The sequence below is a fragment of the Homalodisca vitripennis genome, chromosome 3 (assembly GCF_021130785.1).
Source record: "Homalodisca vitripennis isolate AUS2020 chromosome 3, UT_GWSS_2.1, whole genome shotgun sequence".
Classification (NCBI taxonomy): Eukaryota; Metazoa; Arthropoda; class Insecta; order Hemiptera; family Cicadellidae; genus Homalodisca; species Homalodisca vitripennis.
The window spans coordinates 197,914,661-197,935,316 of NC_060209.1; the positions used below are offsets into that span (position 1 = coordinate 197,914,661).

The 20,656-nt window shown below is 33.9% G+C and overlaps 1 protein-coding gene across 4 annotated transcripts in view; it reads right to left on the reverse strand.

The window, feature by feature from the left end:
- Positions 1-205: 205 nt before the first annotated feature.
- LOC124358005 (la-related protein 1) overlaps positions 206-20,656 on the reverse strand; it is a 124,878-nt gene continuing 104,427 nt past the window's right edge. For all 4 annotated transcript variants that reach the window (XM_046810217.1, XM_046810216.1, XM_046810218.1 and 1 more), the window contains 10 exons: positions 19,453-19,595; positions 17,483-17,702; positions 16,008-16,199; positions 15,194-15,396; positions 13,758-13,909; positions 12,338-12,482; positions 11,833-11,942; positions 10,085-10,218; positions 9,202-9,397; positions 206-7,824 (listed from right to left, as the gene is read on the reverse strand). In XM_046810217.1, the coding sequence (XP_046666173.1) occupies positions 7,676-7,824; positions 9,202-9,397; positions 10,085-10,218; positions 11,833-11,942; positions 12,338-12,482; positions 13,758-13,909; positions 15,194-15,396; positions 16,008-16,199; positions 17,483-17,702; positions 19,453-19,595 (1,644 nt within the window). In that variant the 3' untranslated portion in view covers positions 206-7,675. The remainder of the gene's footprint in view (positions 7,825-9,201; positions 9,398-10,084; positions 10,219-11,832; positions 11,943-12,337; positions 12,483-13,757; positions 13,910-15,193; positions 15,397-16,007; positions 16,200-17,482; positions 17,703-19,452; positions 19,596-20,656) is intronic.

Below are 20,656 nucleotides of genomic sequence, written 5' to 3' on the forward strand. Positions count from 1 at the left end.
AAAATTTTTGTATGTATGTAAATGCAAACCTGTGTTTTTATAAATAAAGATTGATTGATTGATTGGTTTGAGGTTAAAATAGCCATCATTCAACAAGGTAGTCAGATCCTAGTATCACTGGACTAAGAATTTACTTTCATATTCAACACAGAGCTAGATGTCTTAGTTTCTTTAAGGATAAGATCATTTTGCAATAAAACACACATTTGGTTTTTTAGTTTTTATTATTTTTTGTGGTTTTTTAAAATCTTAACTAGATTATTAATATGACTGACTATCCTTAACACTTACTCGCAAAAATATTATATAAACACACGTTAAAAATAATAATAAGAATACACAAGAAAATGCTCTTAACTCTAACTATAATAAACCCAAACCTCTTCCCTAATTTGTAGAAAAAGTCAACTTAACTAGAATCATGAGACCAACTCAAAGAAACTGATTGTTCAATTGTACAACAGAGTCCCTTCTGGAGACTGGAATATTGTGAATTGTACATAAAATATTTACATACATCGGCAATGGCCAGCTGACAACCATGAGGTCACATACTTCATACATGTCAAAAGTGTTCAACTCAAAATAAAATGCTGAACATTCATATAGAAAAATGTATAAAGTTTAGTACACGGACAGAGTAAAATGAAATTATGGGAACAATATGTAGTAGAGAAATCTCAACATTACCACACGATAAAAATGTGTAGGTGAAACAAATTTATCGCCAGGAGTGAGAAAATTATACAAATGAATACAGTGGAACATGGATATTGCAAACAGTGGCTCAGCCTGCATCCGTGCTAACGACAGCTCCCTCCGACAGCTCCCTCGTATATTGTGAGGAGAGTTACAGTGTTCGATTGATACAAAAATTTCCAATTAACCGAGAGGAAAGTTTGAATTATCCATGAACCACTGTACCGGAGATCGGAGTTTGTGACCTGCCATTGCTCCGATGTAGGACTCCAACAAATAATTTATTATTGCCATACTATGTTAATCAACACAACTAAAATCTATATTATGCAATGAAGAAAATTATATCACAATTAATTATAACAAACAGATGTTGCCTACTGGTGCCTTAACCGAGCAAGTCTTGCTGTAAGATGAGAGAGTTAACACTTCGGTTTCAGCTTATTGCGATTATAGTAACGGTTTCTGTCTGAATTGTAATGCAATTAAATCGTCCAGATTTTGAACAACTTAACATCGTTTCAATAAAATCCGACAGGAATTTTAAACTAATGTAATGTGCTTTGGGATATCGACAATAGCTTTTGGTGGCATCTTATATGAAAGGGTGTGCGAATATCGAAAACATTGAAATGAACAACTATCAGCTAATAGGCAGTTTAGAATGTAGGTGTGACGTAGAAGAAGGAACGAAAATTACGAGCATTTATTCACAATTATTTCAACCCTGTGATGGTGAATTTCCAATATAATAGTTCATTTACTATTATAAAATAAAACCAAAGGTTTACGAAAAACTGCATTGTTAGTCTGTATTGTTAATCTGTTAAATCACAGATGGATTCTGCCTCTCTGTGTTGCACGTGTTTCAAGACCGAATAACATGTGACGTGTGTGTGTGTGAGAGAGACGTGGCGGTCGCATAGATTCTGAGTCGTAAATGCGTTATTTCACACTCCATTACTTTTAAGTCTTTCAGTTTAAGTTTATTTAAAAAATATATTATGACAGTATGTTTCATTGCGTTATCGTACACCATCCTGGTTATTTTCCAAAATATACTTGCTACATTATACTTACTGGAAAATCATTTATCTGCTTTAAAATCATACTATTAGATTCAATATAAAATTTTACTATTCGCACACTCCTACTTAATGTATTTTATAATATGATGAAACTATCCATATTTCGGCAAGTTAGGTGTTAAACTTAGTTCAAAATTTGTGGCGCATTCTTTACAAACTAATCATAGTAAATTATACAAGTACGAAATATAACATGAACATTATTGACATTGAGGCAAAAAGTGATAAATTATATTTGAAAGAACTACATATTATATATTTATATTACCAGAAATGTCCAAACAATATGTTAAATACAATGCGAAATAGTACAAAATATCCAATATGTTAACTACATGTACTCGTGTTTTTATTTAATTATTATTTATTTATTTATAAATACTTAAGGTTAACTACTGTGATCATGCCATAACAGCTGAAACCTGTTGGTGAATCAAAAAGTAGAATTATAAAATGAAGAATCGAGGACACATGTAGTTTTTCTTATCTATGTTACAGGATATTTAAAAAAAAGCATCTGTATATCTGACACTGTCTGGATGGTAGTTCCACATTTCCAGGTACAACTGATAGTGTCAAAATTTACAAAAATTAATTATAGTCTGTTCAGAAAAAACCATGAAAAGTTTCAGGGTTTTACCTAAATAATTCAGCACGAATTCTAAACAGAGCACTACAACTGTGGCACGCAGTGAATGTGCTAACAAGTATAGTGTTTTTATCAAGTTATTAATTAAAAATATAAATACTGTTAAATAGTAAACATATCACGATGAAAATCATGTAATTTGTAAAGTAGCTAAATGTACAATCCGATTTGTAATTTTCAAGAAAGTAAGATCAATTACAGAATCAGAATGTGCATTTTTTTTAAATCTGCTGATTAAAATGAGAAAAAAAATGAAACTAAAGTGAAACCACGTTATAACGTTTCCCGCGTTTCACGTTTTCTATAACGGTTTTTTACGTTTCACCTATGAGAAACGGGTCTTTTTATTGCAAAAAAATACCTCATTCGAGGTTTCTCGCTTATACAGTAAGTGTTAGTACGTTTTGACGGTTATCCCCAAAATTCACTGTTTTCCACTAGTTTTGTACAACACACTACATGTGAGAGATGTGGTGGTGGCAGAATGAAAACTACTGTGAAACTACCACTGCTGCCAACCTCCCAGTCGTAATCCACACACATTATTATTAAATAGGAACCGAAAAATTAGCGATCGTCAGTTTGTTACCAACGAGCAGAAATCGAATATGAACACAATAAATATAAACTGCTACCTAATACCATTAGATAACTATAATAATTTGTTGATTTTATTTTCTATGAATGGTTTTTTATAATACACAACGTACGTTAAACACCTATAGACTGTCAATAACAGACCACTGTCCAGCAGTCAGCTAGCTCATAGCGGTGCATGCGCATAAATATTTAAAACGCAAGCAAATTATTATTTGTAAAAATACGACAATTGTTAATTAGTTTATCCATATACACAAATGACGACACAAACACGTTTTAGCTTTCGGTAATTTGCCTACTACCGATGATAAGCTGTAGTTTTCAAATAGATGTGTTTCACTGCTTAAACATAAACAGGGAATACGGGAATTTCAAGTCGAATATTGTTCATAAAATCGCGATATTCTTTACTTTGGTACACTATCACCAATATTTCTGTCTTCCGCTGCTCTGCACTTCCAGGTACAAAAATGAACAACTCGCTTATAACATCGGTGAGGGCCGTTATCGGCTGGAAAACGTTATAACGGAGTTTTATTTAATAACAGAAATTGAGTGAATATAGATAGTTAGATGTATTAAATTATCCACAGTTCGCTGCACAACCAAAACACAATGTACAATTGAGTGCTCGTTTAAAATCCTTTTGAAATTAGTACATTATTTTTCTTACCGAAGTAGTTGTCGATTGATTTATGATAATTAGTGCCAGAAACCACACAGCTGCAATTGTCACCTGACACCAAACACAAATATTAGCACCTGACTCCAAGCTGAAGCTGGGGTTTTGGGGCACCATCAGCTGTAACACGGCCAGCGACATTTGTATATAAATCTACACACTAACACGTCGGTTACACTAGACCAAAATCAAAACTGTATTTAACCCGGACTAGGATACAAATTCCAAAACTTCTATTTAGGCACTGTGTCAAAGAATATCAAAAGTGTAAAAGTAATGCAAAAGTAATGACAAGCACACCCAGTAAAAATATACAAGCGCTATAGATACAGTATACGGGCCCAGCCTACATAATTATATATATATGTATATGTATATACAACAGTACAGGACATTGAGCAACCGAGCGATCCATGTCAGTCAACACACTACGTCACACTACCATAACTTACGTAACTATTTACAGATAAGCAAAAAACATGACACGAACAAACAGTGATAACAATATACAAACTGCAAGAGAGTAGACAAAACCCGACTGAAAACCCCCGACTAAACTAACGACTAACTCTAACATACGAGGAGTGACACCAGAAGGTAACCGTATAGGAACCTCCCTAATTCCGAGCCAAATCGCTTTTATCATCTATCATTAATTTTCGACTAGAATTAAAATCCATTAAACTTAAAAGTTATAGTGATAGTGCATCAAGAGAGTTGCCTTGGGGAGAGAAATATGTACAAACCTCCAATAATGTTACAGTACGACATTGAAACTATGTCCGACTTTATGCTTTGACTTTCTCACCCATTTCGAGACCATGAATACAATCAAGTTAAAAGAAAAAAGTATTTTAGTGTTGACTCAAAAAACCACTTCGGGTTTCATTTTTACGACTGTTAACTACTTACAGGCGCTGCTCTTTCTGTGTTAGATTAAAGATGATGTAGTTACAGGTATAACTTTGGCAGAAGTATTTATGACATTTTTACACTCAAAGAGCGTTCAAACACAAAACTGAATCAAATAAAGTAACTAACTGTATGTAAATATACCAAAAAATTTAAAATTTAAATTAAATTTGCTTTTTTACCCCAATTATGTGATAATTTAAATGAACAGGCAAGACAGATGAATATGTATATGTACGCATACACTAATTTGATTTAATTTGACAACGCAATCTGTGTGATACATTATCTGAAGAATATTCCGTAATTAATGCATACATGCCTATACAGGACCTCAAATGCGAATTTGTAGTATAAGTTTTTAAAAAGATATATATTATATAAAAGAATATTTTGTTGAGAATGGAATATTTATTAAACTAAAGCATAACCGTGCCAAACAATTTTACATCAAGTACGAGATTTAGCGTCTCTTGCCACAAATTTTATTTTCGTATATACTTAAGCTTAACCATTTATACATCATCAAAAAATGTTTTAAAACAGTCGAAACTGCCAGCAGACCCAATCTGAACAAAACATTCAAAGTTCTTGAACACAAGGGTTTCCATATCAACTCCCACGAATAATATTGTAATTTTGGTTAGCGTATAAAAATTTAACCAAAAGGGAACGTGATAGATAGTCAAATGGGAATTTGTAAGATTCATTACTAGAAAGTTGGTTTTCAACTGGCTAAGCACAGCAGGAGAACTGTATAGGACATGTAGGATGTGCGTTTTGAGGATACGTTGTTGTCAACCAATCCGTACAAATATTCAGTAAATAAAATAATGACAAAAAGGCTCAGGAAACTCAAAATAGAGCAGAGCCTAAAATGTCTCGACCTCTGACCAAAACCCTGTGTTCAAATCGGTGAAACTGTTGGGCCTTTGGACTGAACGAAACGGATATTCCACGCACGTACATAATGCGCAAAAATTCAGATGATATAAATAAAAACTGATTGTATAAGATTAATTTATACTGTGAGCAGCACCTTATACTTGTCACTAATACTAATCTTTAAATTGCAAGTAAATTACAACCAATATTATTTTAATTTTTACAATTTTTTTAAACTATTTCAGAAATTTACGAGCAATATTTAAAAAAATTAAAATCCAAGCTGATTTACTAACTTAAAAACGAAAGCACTTTGGATAAAAGTTACATTTCATTATTGTACGTTATTAAAATAGATTTTCTTGATTTATTAACAAAAGAAATATTTTTAACTGATAAATGTTTAACTTCTTTACTTGTATACTAAATTTAATCCTCTCGATCCCAATATCTTTGTATACGGACAACAAAACACAGTATTTTTATAATGATGCATTGGAACTCCCCCCTATTGCATGTAAATCAGCTGCAAATGACTACCAATGACTGCACATTTTAATGTTCGGTATTGAATTATATTGTTGTCTGACTTATTTTATGTTGTTATTTTCATTTGTACTCTAATATAAAGAAATTTGATAAGCAAATGCAAATACCTTTGTGTTTGTATAGAGTTTGTGGTGAACCAAGAGAAGATTAAATATAGAACATTGGCTACAAAATAAGTAAAATGAATATTTTTTAAAGGTCTGTAAAATGGGTAAAATAGTGCTGGTATCGAAAAGGCGGTCTTTCATATTAAATCCAAGATTATGTAAAAATAGAACATCGATCCATAATAAATCAGTTTGGTAAATTGAATGACGTTTAAACTTGTTTTGCTAATGCAGATGATAAAAGCTTTGCTTTCACAAAGGAAAATAACAAACTACTAAACAATAATATGATTACAAAATCTCATAAACCCTATGTAAACATCTTAAAAACAACTAAATAAAAATATGTATTATCCAACTATAAAGAACGGGATAAAACTAACTTTGCAATAAAATGTAATGAGTTTACAGTAACAAAAATCACAAATATATCATTAAACATCGTAAGGTGATATGGTGCAGCCAGTGTAAGTACGAGTTTAAAAATCAACTCTGAAATTTAACAAAATAAAAAAAACTCAAAACCCTAATTTTAATGAAGCTATTGAAATACCTTTCCAGAATTGAATGCCCAAATCCCAAGTTTTGGAAATTATGTATCTTTAAAAACAAATATGTATCTTAAAAAATAAACATTTCCATATGTATCTTAGATTTCTAATAAGCAACCCACTTTTTATCAAATTTGTTAAATAGACGTAGGGTTTTATTTAGTTCTAACAACTACTGCACACATTGGTCTAATATGTAAGTGATAAAACTACACCAGTAGAATATTACTATTTTACAATCTTATATCTACTGCAGATATTGAAATAATATAAAGATGTGGTTAAGCAATGTGTTTTCTATTTATATCTATTATACAGTGATTCTGATAAACATACAGTTATTGTTCAGTACAAAATATGTATAATATCAATTGAGTTTCAGTATATAAAAGAAACATATTCCATTATTTTTATAAAAACGATAATATCAACTGAGTTTTACTCATTGTACCTTGATAAAAATCTACCAACAAGTAGTGAAATAAAAAATTACAGTTGATTTAGGAACTTTTACAGGATTTTCTTGTAAATACATACAGACCATTAGTGTAATTGGTTAACTTCCACTAAAATTCACGGAAAACAACTTTCCACGTCAAATTAATATTCTACAGTTTGAAAAGTGCTGTTATATGGCATCAAAAGACGTAATTAAAAATCATAGCTTATAAATAAATTTTAAAATGTGTTTCGCTAAAATATCTTGTGAACACAGTACATACGGTAATAGGTTTTAAGCCTCAGACACCCTGTATATTATTATTACTATTCTAGTGTACCATATAGTATCTCTACTTCCTCAGCATCTAATCAATATTTTCTGGTGCCGATTGTACTAAAGACAGTTTGGGCTGGTAGGAGCAAAGGGTTGTGGTGTGCGAGTCCCGCAGGCTGGAAGACGCTGAACAAGCTGACAGGCTAGGAAGGAAGTGGTATGTACAGAGGTGGAAGATTCAGTCGACCGAGGCAGGTTGAGTTTTCTGCTGCTGACTCATCTTCTTTCTCGCTAGTGACGGAGACATGATATTCTGCTTCGTGTTGGCAAGCTTGCCGTCATTGGGTAAATCGAAGTTCACTCGGTTCCTCACTTTTCCGTCAGCACCTGAAACATTCGAAGCAGCGTCATTATTCCACAGTGCTCTTTATAAACATAACAAGAAATCTTCAGCAGATAAAGTATAAACTTAATTATTTTTGTCTTGGATGATAATGAACCGGTTACTTGGAATGCTGATAGAAAAATGTCTATGTAGGAAAGAGGAAGAGGTAGTCCATTTTCAAACATAATTAACAATTGCAATATTGTACTTTACCTTTATAACGAGTGTAGGAACTGTTAGGAATGTGGAAGCTTAACAGTCTGTCACTAGTGGAATATGCAGGAAATACAGTACTAATTAATCCCTACCACCTGTTTTACGCTTCTCAGTGTCTCTCAACACATAATCATAACATCGTGCATATGTAAAATAATTTTCCTTTGTATGATGTTTGGAAAGTATATGCATCCAATTCAGAAAAACAGGGAATAAATAATCACCAACACAGCACTACCGTAGGGCAGACTGTAGTCTAGCATTGAATAGTCAAGAAATTATGAAAAAAAAATTGACAATGCAATCCATAATACATTGACTGTGGATGAACTTCTTGTGATATTTCCTCAAATCTCCAGATCTTCGCTATACGAAACCATTACAGGAACCCTCGGATATTGGAAACTGTTCGCAAGGTGGTAAAACAGCTGACAGACCAACACAAGTTGAATCGAGTGGAGGCCGGGCAAGAGTTTTGAGACACTACAAACTCCATAGAGATGAATTTCTCCACTCTATCAGTTACTAGAGATACTTCACCCTCCACCAAAAAGTTCAAAACCACAATTTCAGCCAAGAAGATCACACCATCCGTGTTTTGGGACTGTCAAGGAATAATTGTTTTTATAATTGAATATAATAGGTCTGTAAATAAAGTAATGGGACTGGTTCGATAATACGTTTTACTTACAATATATTTATGTATGAACTCTATCTGTTTCAAAGTAGTTCCCTTAGGAAGCCGCACATTGCTACATTCTGTTTTTCCATACCGCTGGAAGTCCGAAACTGAGATGTCCTTCAGCTGGTCGGTCACATTTTTTTAATGTTTTCTATTTTTCAAAAATGATGTCACTTTTGCACTTTTAATACTATAGGATATATATATTACAGTACTTTTCAAAATGTTGTCATCTGTAATAAATGTATTGGGTACAATTCAAACTGCTCAAATAAATTCATTTGGATACATATTGACAAATTCATGTTCTTATGTTTAAACTCACCTTTCCTTCAATTCTGATTGCTTACTTTCACGTTTCAGGCATTACGTAACAGTTTCCATAGCTCCAAACTAATTTGCAAAGTTTATTTTGACATATATCCTTGTAATCTATAATTATATGTATGGTCAGTTTAGTTAGACTGAGAGTGACACTGACCAATAGAATCGTATCTGCGGCGAGTCCCTGTGGAGTCAGCCCTCTGTCTCATAGCCGTGCCTCCGCCGCTACTGTATCGCCGCACGTGAGCACCTGCCTCCCAGGTAGCACTCTCAGACACGGAGCGGTTGCGTCGCTTCATGGGACAACCTCGCAGTGGCCCACTGCAGTGGTAGCCCTCCATCTCCTCACTGGCCTGGACAACCAATCATCATTAGTCAAACACCACATCACAATATCCCGTCTATTCCTCGCATAGGTTGCATTGCACCTATGCGTGGATATTGATTCCCATTGTTTCATATTAAGTTTCTTGTAACAATCGTCATCAATTTAAACTTCAAAACAAAAATAAATTCTTTTAAAAATAAATTGTTATAGTACAGTTCCGATCAATTGACTTTAACGAAAATCAATCTAGAAGGCACTGACTGACATCACTATCAACGCATATTTCTCAGTAACTTAAAAGTTGTATAACTCACTCATTATTGAAGATAATGCTATGAATTTTTCAAGATTTATAGACAGTTGAATACTCTTTCCGGTGATATCGACAAAGAAAAGGATATGAATTTTTTCGGTAGTGATAATTTGGTTAAAAAATGAAATTTATAAATAAATTTTGGAATTTTTTTAGGTAAGTCCATTTTTGGTATTACTAAAATTAATTTTATAGTAACTTTGTTACTTTATGTTAATTAGGCAGAGTTTTCAGAGAAAAAAAAAATATGTTGAAAACTTATTAAATAATCAAACTGTGAATTTTTTACTGAAACCTTGCAAAATGCCTTCAAAAGGGTTGGCACTTTTAGGTACACCCACTCAATAAATACTTGGCACTCAAAGGGTTAAATAGATAAATCTATTCCTATAGTCTTACCTCATAAACTCTGAAGTCTTCTATGGTTTTGAAGCGTGAGAGGTACTCCTTTAGCTTTGGGTCAACTTGAAGCCTCTGAGCATGCTTATAGTACTTGAGGAATGCCCAGAACTTTTCCAGTCCATAAAGTTGACCTGGAAAAATGGAAGAGTGAGTTAATTTTGCAATAGGTTTTTATTATAATTTCAACAAAGAAGGTGTAATTTTGTTTCCAGAAAAATTCTTTGAAGTAAATTTAGAGTAGACCAAACTATTTCCCTTTCTGTTTAATTAAAAATATCAATTTAATCAGTTTCCCTTTCAAGCAATGTATTACAACTGCAATGGTTTGTGATCAAGAATCTTTTTGCCATTGATATTTACAGACTGTGATCCGAGAGCCAATTTGCTTTATATAAGAGCACAAAATCGGATTTTTTCCCTGAAATCAATATAAGAATTTCTGAATAGTTGATCATCAGCTGCACTTATTTTGGTGGAGGTCATAATGAAGTTTTAAAAAAACAACGATAATTTTGTTCTTAAATTATATTTTTCCTAGCTTGATGGACTTAAAAAATCAACGGTCAAACATGTAAATAAATGTTATATCAGTGCCAAATAATCACATACAGGCCCTTAATGTTAATTGTAAAGTGTGTCCACAAGAATCATGTGTTAAACTATGATAATATCTCTATCTATGTTATATGTTGTTAACTCCTTTCTTACTACTTAGCCGGTGCAGATGAGCAGTAAACCGGCTTCTTCATGTACTCTGCTGTTTACTAAGAAGCCTGCATGTTTTATTAATAAAAAAAAATTGTTCTGGCTTGCTAACTCCCTTTAATATATTTTATATTCAAAATTATTTAGTCATGGAAGATCATTTTAACCCTCTCCCGCTCGCAAGGCATGAATCTGCACGGCCACCACATAGCCACTGCAGCTTAAACGGCACAGATCGGCACGCACTGCTTTATCTACTAGAGCCGATAAGTGCTGCTCTCGAGTAGCAATATGTTGAACTACTACGGGTTGTTTGCTATCAGGAGACCATTCACTTTACTTTTACAGTAGATTTATTCCATTATTTTGCTATTTGTATTAGTTGTGCGGAAACAATGGCGGGTTGTAGTCGTACACTTCGTGACAGTGAAATTGATCTCGTTATTAGTAGTGATTGCGACGATTCAAGTGAGTGTAGTGATGTACCAGAGCCTTGTGAAATGGTTGGTGGCATTGAGAATGTAGTTCGGAATGATCACAGTGGCAGTGATGGCGAGCCAGACAATGACCTTCACCAAGTAACTACGCAACAAACAATCCCACCCCACCGGCGCCCAGCTGTCCGTGTGCCCCCTCCCTGGTCTCGTACAGTCAACTTCATTGAACCAATGTATAGTAAAATAATTAATATATATAATTGTAGTTAATTACAATGACAGAACGTGTGTAAGTTGAGGCGCCGCGTATTTTTACCGAGCGCGACCGGCAGAGCGAATTAATTGAGGTTAGAAGCACCGTGAGCGCCTGGAAACAATGCGAGCAGGAGAGGGTTAAAGGGTTTATGTGGAATTTATATAATTTTGATGAGAAAGACTGGTGGCTATATCTTACCATTAAAATGCTGAGAAAAATAATGATACAAAAACCTAAGCTTTTAGAAAGTTGTTAGGTGTGCTTCCTGACTTAAAAGCATGAAAACTTGTTAGTGTTTGTCCCCTTGAATTCCTACTTAGCCTAGAATGCTGACAAGTCTAACTTACCATTCTCATAATCATTGATTGTTTCAGTCTGAAAATCTTTGTAGAGTTCTGGTCTGAACTTCTTCTCCAGCCCGTAGCTGAAGTAGCGGAATAGACACTCCAGTCCATACCTGCAATATTGCTTAATGTCACTTACACCTTTATGTCTTGTTACACATTCAGTACATAACTTCTTGCCCTACCGGTACTTGAAGTAAAGAAATAGACACTCCTGTCTGTGCGAATGCAAAGTTAATGTTACTTACAACTTCATGAACTTTCATAAAATCCTTCAGTTGTGACAGACAATTGTGTTAAGTTGATAAGATAAATTGATATTTATGTAGCAATTGGTTAAACAATTTCAGCATTACATATGAATATTTTTAAAAGAATGTTGTCTTGACATTAGTCTAATCAATTTTTGTTGTACATTCTGAAAAATGTTGCAATTAATCAGGTTATCTAGTGGAAGGTTTATCAGTAGATCATTGAGACATAAATTATTCTATAACTTGATGTTTACCTGAACCCTGATTTAGCGTCTTCAACTGCCAAAGTCTTGAACTCTTGGTACATGGTCCTGTTGAAGTTCTCACGAAGGAAGAATGACCAGAATCGAAACAGTGTGTTCATCTCCTGGGACTGTCCTATGCCGAGCTTCTTCCGTTCTGGAAATAACGTTAACACCTTCACACAAACATATAATTCTTTATGTAACATTTTATAATGACAATGGATTGTTTGCAGTGTTAACAGGAGTTTGGACATGTACCATAATTATATAATACACAAATTGAACAATTGTGTTCTATCTTGTGCTGCAAGATCATTTATGTAGATAATGAAAAACAATGGTCCAAGGATACTACCTTGGGGAACCCCATATTTGCATACTGTGTGTACCAATCAAATCTTCGAATCCTCTACAAATTACATCTGGTTGGAAAGGTATAATCGATACCAATTCAGGGCAACTCCATGTACACAATAGATATGCAAGTGGTTTTCCAAAGATATGCAGTGCTCAACCCTACTAAATGCCTTCGAAAGATCACAGAATATACTGAGGGCTGGTTCACACCGCTAAATATTAGATAATATATTCTGCACAAGTCCATGACTGCATGAGTAGTTAAAGAGTTTGTTCTAAAGCCATATTGATTCTGAATCAGGATATTGTTTTTATCTCTAGATGATCCCTAATAACCTCGAATAGATCACTTTCTCCAGCACTCTTGACATAAGAAAGAAGAGCAACAGGTCTATGGTTATTGATATCACTCTTCTGCCCCGACTCACATATGGGCTAATGGTTGTTTACTTATGGCTGTATAAATTTGATTCAGAAGGAAACTAGAAATTCCATCAGTTCCTTAAGACATCTTTGATTCCTGAAGAGAAAGGATTGCTTATTCCATTTTACTATAATTAACTGGGGAAAAAACAAAGAATGAACTGGAGTGTGATGCTGAAAATTAAGTGAAGAATGGTGTGACATATTTCAAGTGATATATATATAAATTATATTTTACAACAAAATTAGTCTTTTTAATGGAAATTATAACTTAACATTCACAGTTAAATATTAATAAAAACTATGTGGTTTGAAGATGATAATTGATAGTTCTTTATTAATGTAATAATATTGTTCTTTATGAAAATTGAGGATTAAGGCTTACTCAACTCTTATCCAAACATTGTGTATCCCTATAACACAATGCAATTGGGTTGAAATATGCAATACAACAAAATAAAGGTACAATATCAACAGCTACGTTGAAAGTATAATGGTTTAATGAGACCAAGTCTCTATGCATCAACATCATAACAATACTTTTATTACTTTTACAATTACTTAATTAGACTAATTAACATCACAAAAATTAATGTGGGTTCATTAAGTTATTAATTAAATTTAAATAAGTTAGGCAAAACAAACTAACCTTTAAGACACCTTGAGTGGTACTTGTGGTACACCTGCTGTGTAAAATTGTTCTCTCTAAGTAGAGAATGTGAAGGATGTTGGAATGTTGGTATCGAGTTGGGGATGCTGCCAGAGAGGAAACCTTCATTAGGACTGGTACCTGTACTGCTCCTAAACACAAACATATTACTTGTACTAATGTATCTGCTGTGTAAAAATTGTTCTCTCTAAGTAGAGAATGTGAAGGATGCTGAAATGCTGGTATTCAACAATGGCAATGTCAACTGACAAATGGTCCTAACAGATTTCAGCAATTAAAAGCAAGTCAATTAACAATAATGAACTTGTTTTTAATTCAATTCTAAACATGATAAAAACTGTTGCACATAAATCATATTACGAAACAAGAACACAAGCCAAAACATACCAACAATTAGATTTTACAACAAAACAATTCAAAACATGTTAATATGGGTTTTTTCTATTAACCATTGATTTGAATGTAAAATGTAAACACTATTATTAAGAGCAGTCCACTGCCAACATGATTCAATGAAGTAAAACTTTCCAATACAGCCTTGGAGAGACTAAACCATACCAACTCTTCCAGTGTCATGTTGAGCTCTAATCGAGAAGTTGTGTAGGTAGATTGACCCTTCTTCTAGTTTACGTGTGAGTTGAAGTATTCAGTGTTTTCTTTGTAGCACATTCAGATAATGTCGTCTTCAAGGGTTTTCTCTCTTTCACCTCCTTCTTCAGTTCGTTTGTATCACCAAAAACCTCAAGTGTATAGATACGTTGAATCGGTCGATTAAGTATTCCGCTTGCAGTTTTCAATTGTATAACTCTTGAGCACTATCTCTGCCAAGAGAGATATTTTTTATTACTCTGATTGGCCAATTTCTTTTCATGGTTACTGAACCGATGAGAACTGCTTCTCCTACCTTCAGACTTCTTGAGTTTCTTCCAGCCGACAGTTTTAGTTCGCCAAAATATTCCATTCGAAATCCTTTTCTTAGATCTTCCCCAACTCCCTTTAGATATTTGAGTCTTCTTTCAAATATAATAGAATCCAGTCAGTCAGTCAAGAGAGGGGGGAGAGAGAGGGGGAGATAGTGATACTTGATACTTTCTTTATTTATCCTTTAGTGAGAGGGAGAGGGAGGGAGAACTTTTAAATTAGGTAAGGCTCGACCTACATTTGTAATCTTTCCAAAATGTTCCATACTCCTCCAAAAGTGCCAATTGGGAGTTAAAAATTATTTTCCCTCATTAAAAAAAAATAAAGATATAATAAATTTACCCTAAAACTTTACACTTTGCAACATAATGGATGGCATGGCACTTTTTGCTCAGAAATTGATACAATAAAATGACACTTAAAGTTAATAATTAGATACTATAAAATTATGAACAAAGAATAATTTGACAGTTAAAGAAATCGTTAGCACTTACCCTACTGAAGATGTGCGAGGTCGGTGTTCCCGGATGTCCATTATCCAACCCACGTGGTGTTCCACAGGAGGATTACTGGAGTGTTTTGTTTTCCGTTTGCGGCCTTGTTCTGGCCTCTCTGGATCCTTCATTACCGCATAGAAACGTGGTGCTTTTCTATGATGAGCTCCACTCCTTCGTACGTTCTGGTCATCGTCCACCTCCTGCCAACATGTCCATGATAAGCGACAGGGTTAAACTCAAGATTATTTTCGCAGTATATTCATCCTGTCCAAAAGAGCTTTATTTGAAACGGTACAACAGTGACATTGTAGATTTTATCAAAGGAAGAAACAACCTGATAATAATTCCATACAAGTTTGGAATTGATCAAACAAGATGCCTTCAGAGCTCCCTGGCTATCATTGAAAAATTGTCTTCCACAAGCACACCCTAAAGTGGCAGAGACTTCTGCCTGAAAGACGTTGGGATAATACATACAGACCCCATACCTGTGCACTTTTTACTTATGAATTATCAGTAAACCATACGATCTCCACTGATGGAAGATGTTTTCTTCACTCAAATCAAGTCTCCTACATTCCAGGGGTTCAATGAGTCTCTCACACACAATTTGGGAAAAAAACAGTTTTTCAAAAGTGTTAGTTTATTATACTTGGAGAGAATATATAAATTAAAAGCCTTTTTAAGAGCTTTTAAAACTAAAATTTCCTAAACAACATGCTCATTTTACTTTTTTGAATTCTTATTATCATAAAAGTATTATATTTTGTTTATTAAATCAGAAAACAGTTAATATGCCATATCTACTCACATAATTGACATTCTCTAGGAGTTTCTCTTCGTCCAACTGCTCCGTGGGGAACTCTGCTGCCGTGCTGAGAGAGGGAGGAGGGGGAGGTGGCACCTCAGGGTTCACCTTACGTGGTGCTCGTGGAGCCATCTTCTCGAAGTCCTCCTGAGTTATCACATTCACAGTCTTGTAGCTGCCAGAGACCGAGGGCACCTGAACGTCAATAATGTCAACATTATTGAATACACAAATGGGATACTTTGTGCCATTTCACTGAACCTATCTCACACACAATATGGGGATTGGTTGCTCTTTGTTTCTGCACTTTGGTAACACTGAATACTTCAAACTGAATCTAGGCAGAGGCTCAATGGGCATATAATAACTATTTGGGTGTTTTTGGTCTCTATTTTAAGAAGAGGACTGTCCTTCCAATCTGGTAGAGGTGAACCTGCTCTTCCTATCCTATCAAAACACTTGTGATAAAACTAGGCTTTTTGTTCTCTTTCACCCTTTCACTTGTGGGGTTTTCTCAAAGTAGTAATGTCCCAAAAAGTGAGTATTTTAGTGGTGTGAAAGACGTGAAGCATTCAATCATTTTCATCATTATTGGAATTATCAACATTTTTTCATTCATAAAGATCGCAGCTAACAATTTATTTGATACTTTTTCTTGTGCCATTCTATACAATCAATAATTGCACAAAATAATGTTTATTCTCTAATCATTACTTGTAATCCATAAATACAGTCCAACCGTCAGGAGAAAGAAGGTGACAGGAACGCAGTGGAGGGTCTGCAGGAGTATGTCCATATGACAAATTGGATCCTCCATGGGAGGTAAACGTATTCGGCTAGTGCTGTTCTACTAACCTCTGCTAAATGTGAAAACATCAACTCACACCGTCTACGATAAATAATTGTAAGGAAAAACATTAACAATTCAACCGTTAAAAACTTAAAAGTTAAAGCATGTTTAATAATACATTGCGGGAAAACATATTAATTTTATGTGTTTTTAATACTGATAAAACACGAGAAATCAATAATAATGAAAAAAATTTTACTTCAATGTACATTGAATTCACTCATTTTAATTTATTGAGTACTTATAAAAACATATGCCATCTGTACTAATCTATGAATGAACACTCTACTTCAAAAATCACGAATAATGTTTGTAGCAAGATTACTAAAGGAAGTACGAGGAGGGTGGGATGGAGAAGGGGTGAAGGAATACGGCGGGATCTGATTCTTTGAAATACCTCCCCGCACATCTCATACATTGCTATCTTTCTCCTGGCGGTCAGACTGTACCATGTCCATCAACTACGTAAAAATCAGAATACTGAATAAGAGAATGTAGTAAAACATAAACAAAATAGAATCTGGGAATTTCTTTTACTATTTTACTGTTTACAGACAACAAGCGATAGCGAAGGAGCGAGAAATTATAGCTAGCAAGAAACTGCGGAGAGAGCAATACGTGAACTCACCCAGTCTTGCTCTGTCCACAAGTTGTCCTCATAGTACTGCAGGCCGATGTTGATGGCTTGCTCCAAATCTTGGGTCATTTTGACACGTGATGTTTTGTCACCCGAACGATCGTGGCCATCGTGCTTGATGCGACGTGACGATTGTGCAGTCTGTGTCACGATCAACAACTTGTTGATCTCGTGGTCACTCAACTCAAAATCGTCACTCTCGTCCTCTGACCTGCAAGAGAAGTAAAATGTCATCAATTATGACTAAGAGTGACATTTTATAAACAAACTAAAAATACATAATAAATAATACGGTTGAGTTTTGTATTTTTAGGTACTTGTTACAATAAGCCTTCCTTGGTTGCGCAAGCTATAACTGACAACACAATTGAGCTTCTATATCTAAATTTAAGCCAAAATATTGTGAAACATTGGAAATTATTTACTTTTCCTTATGGATCCTCCACTTCTATAATAACATCTGAAGCCAATTATCAATCATCACGTTATCTAGAACCTTGAGTCACTATTTGTGAACCAAGAAATAACAGTAACAATAGCTCGCAAAACTTAGGTGCCATATGAACCAAAATGTATCAAAGAATTTATATATTAAAAATTTGTCCAAAAAATTTAAATATATTGCTTTCAGATTTCCGATTTAAACAAATAGTATAGATCTTTTAAACTAAAAAATAATTTACTATTCGTATTTTAGTCTAATATAATTAATTATATGCAATAGAATTCTGAAAGAAATCAACAAATGTCAAGAGAATTTTCACAATTCAGAAAAACAAACTTAAGATTTTGCCTTTCCCCGAGATATTATCTTCTTGTAGGTAGATTTTTGAAGAACTTTATCTTTTAATAGTGTCATCCCTAAATATTTGAAATGTACGTGAAATACAGGGTGTCCCCTAACTCTCTGAACAAAGGTATAACAGGTTATTGCTAAGGTCAAGACAAACATATTTCACTATATGAACGTAGGTTTTCAATGTTTAGTTTCCCAGCTGTCTTGTCAGTATGTGTTTAAAAAAAAATCAATATCTTAATAAATTAAATTATGCCAGGTTTGGCTTAAATGTTTATAATAACAAGGCCAGTTACAGAAAAATATCATGAAATTATCTTTAGCATTTTCAAAATGGCAGCCATTAAAACTTTTAAACTTTGAATATTTTAAAAACTAGCATTTTATCTCAAGAATTGCAAGAATATCAGTTTTTAGGGGATTTTATCACAAAGCCTAATGACACCAAAATTATTTAAATCAAATAATAAATAACTGATTTACAGCATATTTACTGTGATAAGACATGGCCCACATGGAGAGCTGCCGTTTATTCAGTTTTTGCATTGTTAGCTATTCACTGAGAACCTCAATATGGACTACAGGTAAATGCTAGTAACCAATAATTTTAGTGTGTATACATTTTTCCAATCATGTATCGGAAAAATGTGTATATCAGAACAAGTTGGATTGGATATACAATAGAAGTTGCTAAATATACGTAGTTTAAATTTAATTAATTTAAGTCGCAATTTAATCTACCATATAAATTTGTTTGTAATAATTTAAAATGACAGATATGACTAGATGACAGGGTTCAATGTAACTTGTAATTCTTCAATGTTACAAACAAGTGGACAACTACCAATAAGAAAGAATGTGTGACGGTTACCTGTATTGTAGCCTACTTAAATGTTTAACTGTTTTAATTGTCTGTTACTGTAATATTCATTGATTTATTATTGAATCTTTTACCAATTTTATTAATTTATTTTCTGTAGAATCTGTTAATACATGTATTTATTGTTGATTGTCCATGCTTAGCTAAACATAAGATATTATTGCTACATCTTGGCCAGTCAGGTTTTCACTTGAATTAACATTTAATTTAATATATTGTGAGCTTGATGTTATGATGAATAATAAAGATTCTTGATTCTTGATTCCTGTGACGGAGATAACCTACCAGTCAGTGAATGTGTTGTGACGACCAGTAGGAACATCCAACTCCTCGTCAAACTGGAAATCCAACTCCTCCCTCTCTTGCGTTGGAGGAGGGAGAACAGCACGTTCCTGCTTCGGCCCCACAGGCTTCACTCTTCTCTTTACCTGGAACAATTCTCAGGGATTTTAGTACACAAGTCATCACTACTTTACGCATTTTGGGGGATGATCAAGATTGAGAAATAATGCAAAGCATGTCCGTTTATGAAATATTGTAATATAACAAAGGGTATATAAATTAAGTTGGGACACAAACGAGATCATATACAATACAAGGTCGTACATAAACTAGACCTAAACTTTTATTTGTTGACACAATTAATAAACTTAAAGTTTATGTAAATAAAGATGGTTTGACTTTGACGTTCTAAAATAACTAGAATACTGAACATACTGTACCGTTAGTTAGTTCCATTTTATATAATGCAACATTTCACAACCTAGTTAGCCAGTACAACTTAATATTATTTTTTATCCAATGTTCCAGAACTAAATTATCGACGGACTAACTACCTAATTGGCACGCGTATGAATATTTTATTGTAACCCTTCGTAGCAGCCCAACTACGTGACCGATTTCACCTCGCGCGCTATGTCCGTAAGTAAAATTTATATTTTCGTACTATTAAATTAGCCCTTTGATGCCAAACATATAAAAATGAATGTAACGTAAAGTAGAGTTGTAAATAGTAAAGTAAGTTACCCTTGAAGATCTTTTATTTGCTTGATTGAAATGGATACAAGTTGTGGCGTCGTCCTTCTGACGAGCACGTTGTTGTGATAAGTTTTTTGTCTCATTAAATAGCTAATACCGTCGCGAATTTGTTTTAGGCGAGCTCACGTATTATTTGAGTAGATGGCTACCACTTTCATAACTTCTACTCCTCTTCTAGTAATTACCGACTAGAAATAACCCTTCTTAGACTACAGCTTCAATGTCTCGTGCCAAGACGCCGACGCCCGGGTTGTGAGTCTACATATTGCGAAGGGAAGTAAAATCTTAAAGTTTTATAAAGTAAAATATCGTAGGCATAATTCCATAGAACATTGGATATTTTAGGCCCACCTATCAGATATACATTTTTAGTTCTTGTACTCTAATTGGCAGCAACGTGGCAAGGCATACATTTAATTTACCAACTAAAAGTGGTGCTTGTAAGTTTCAT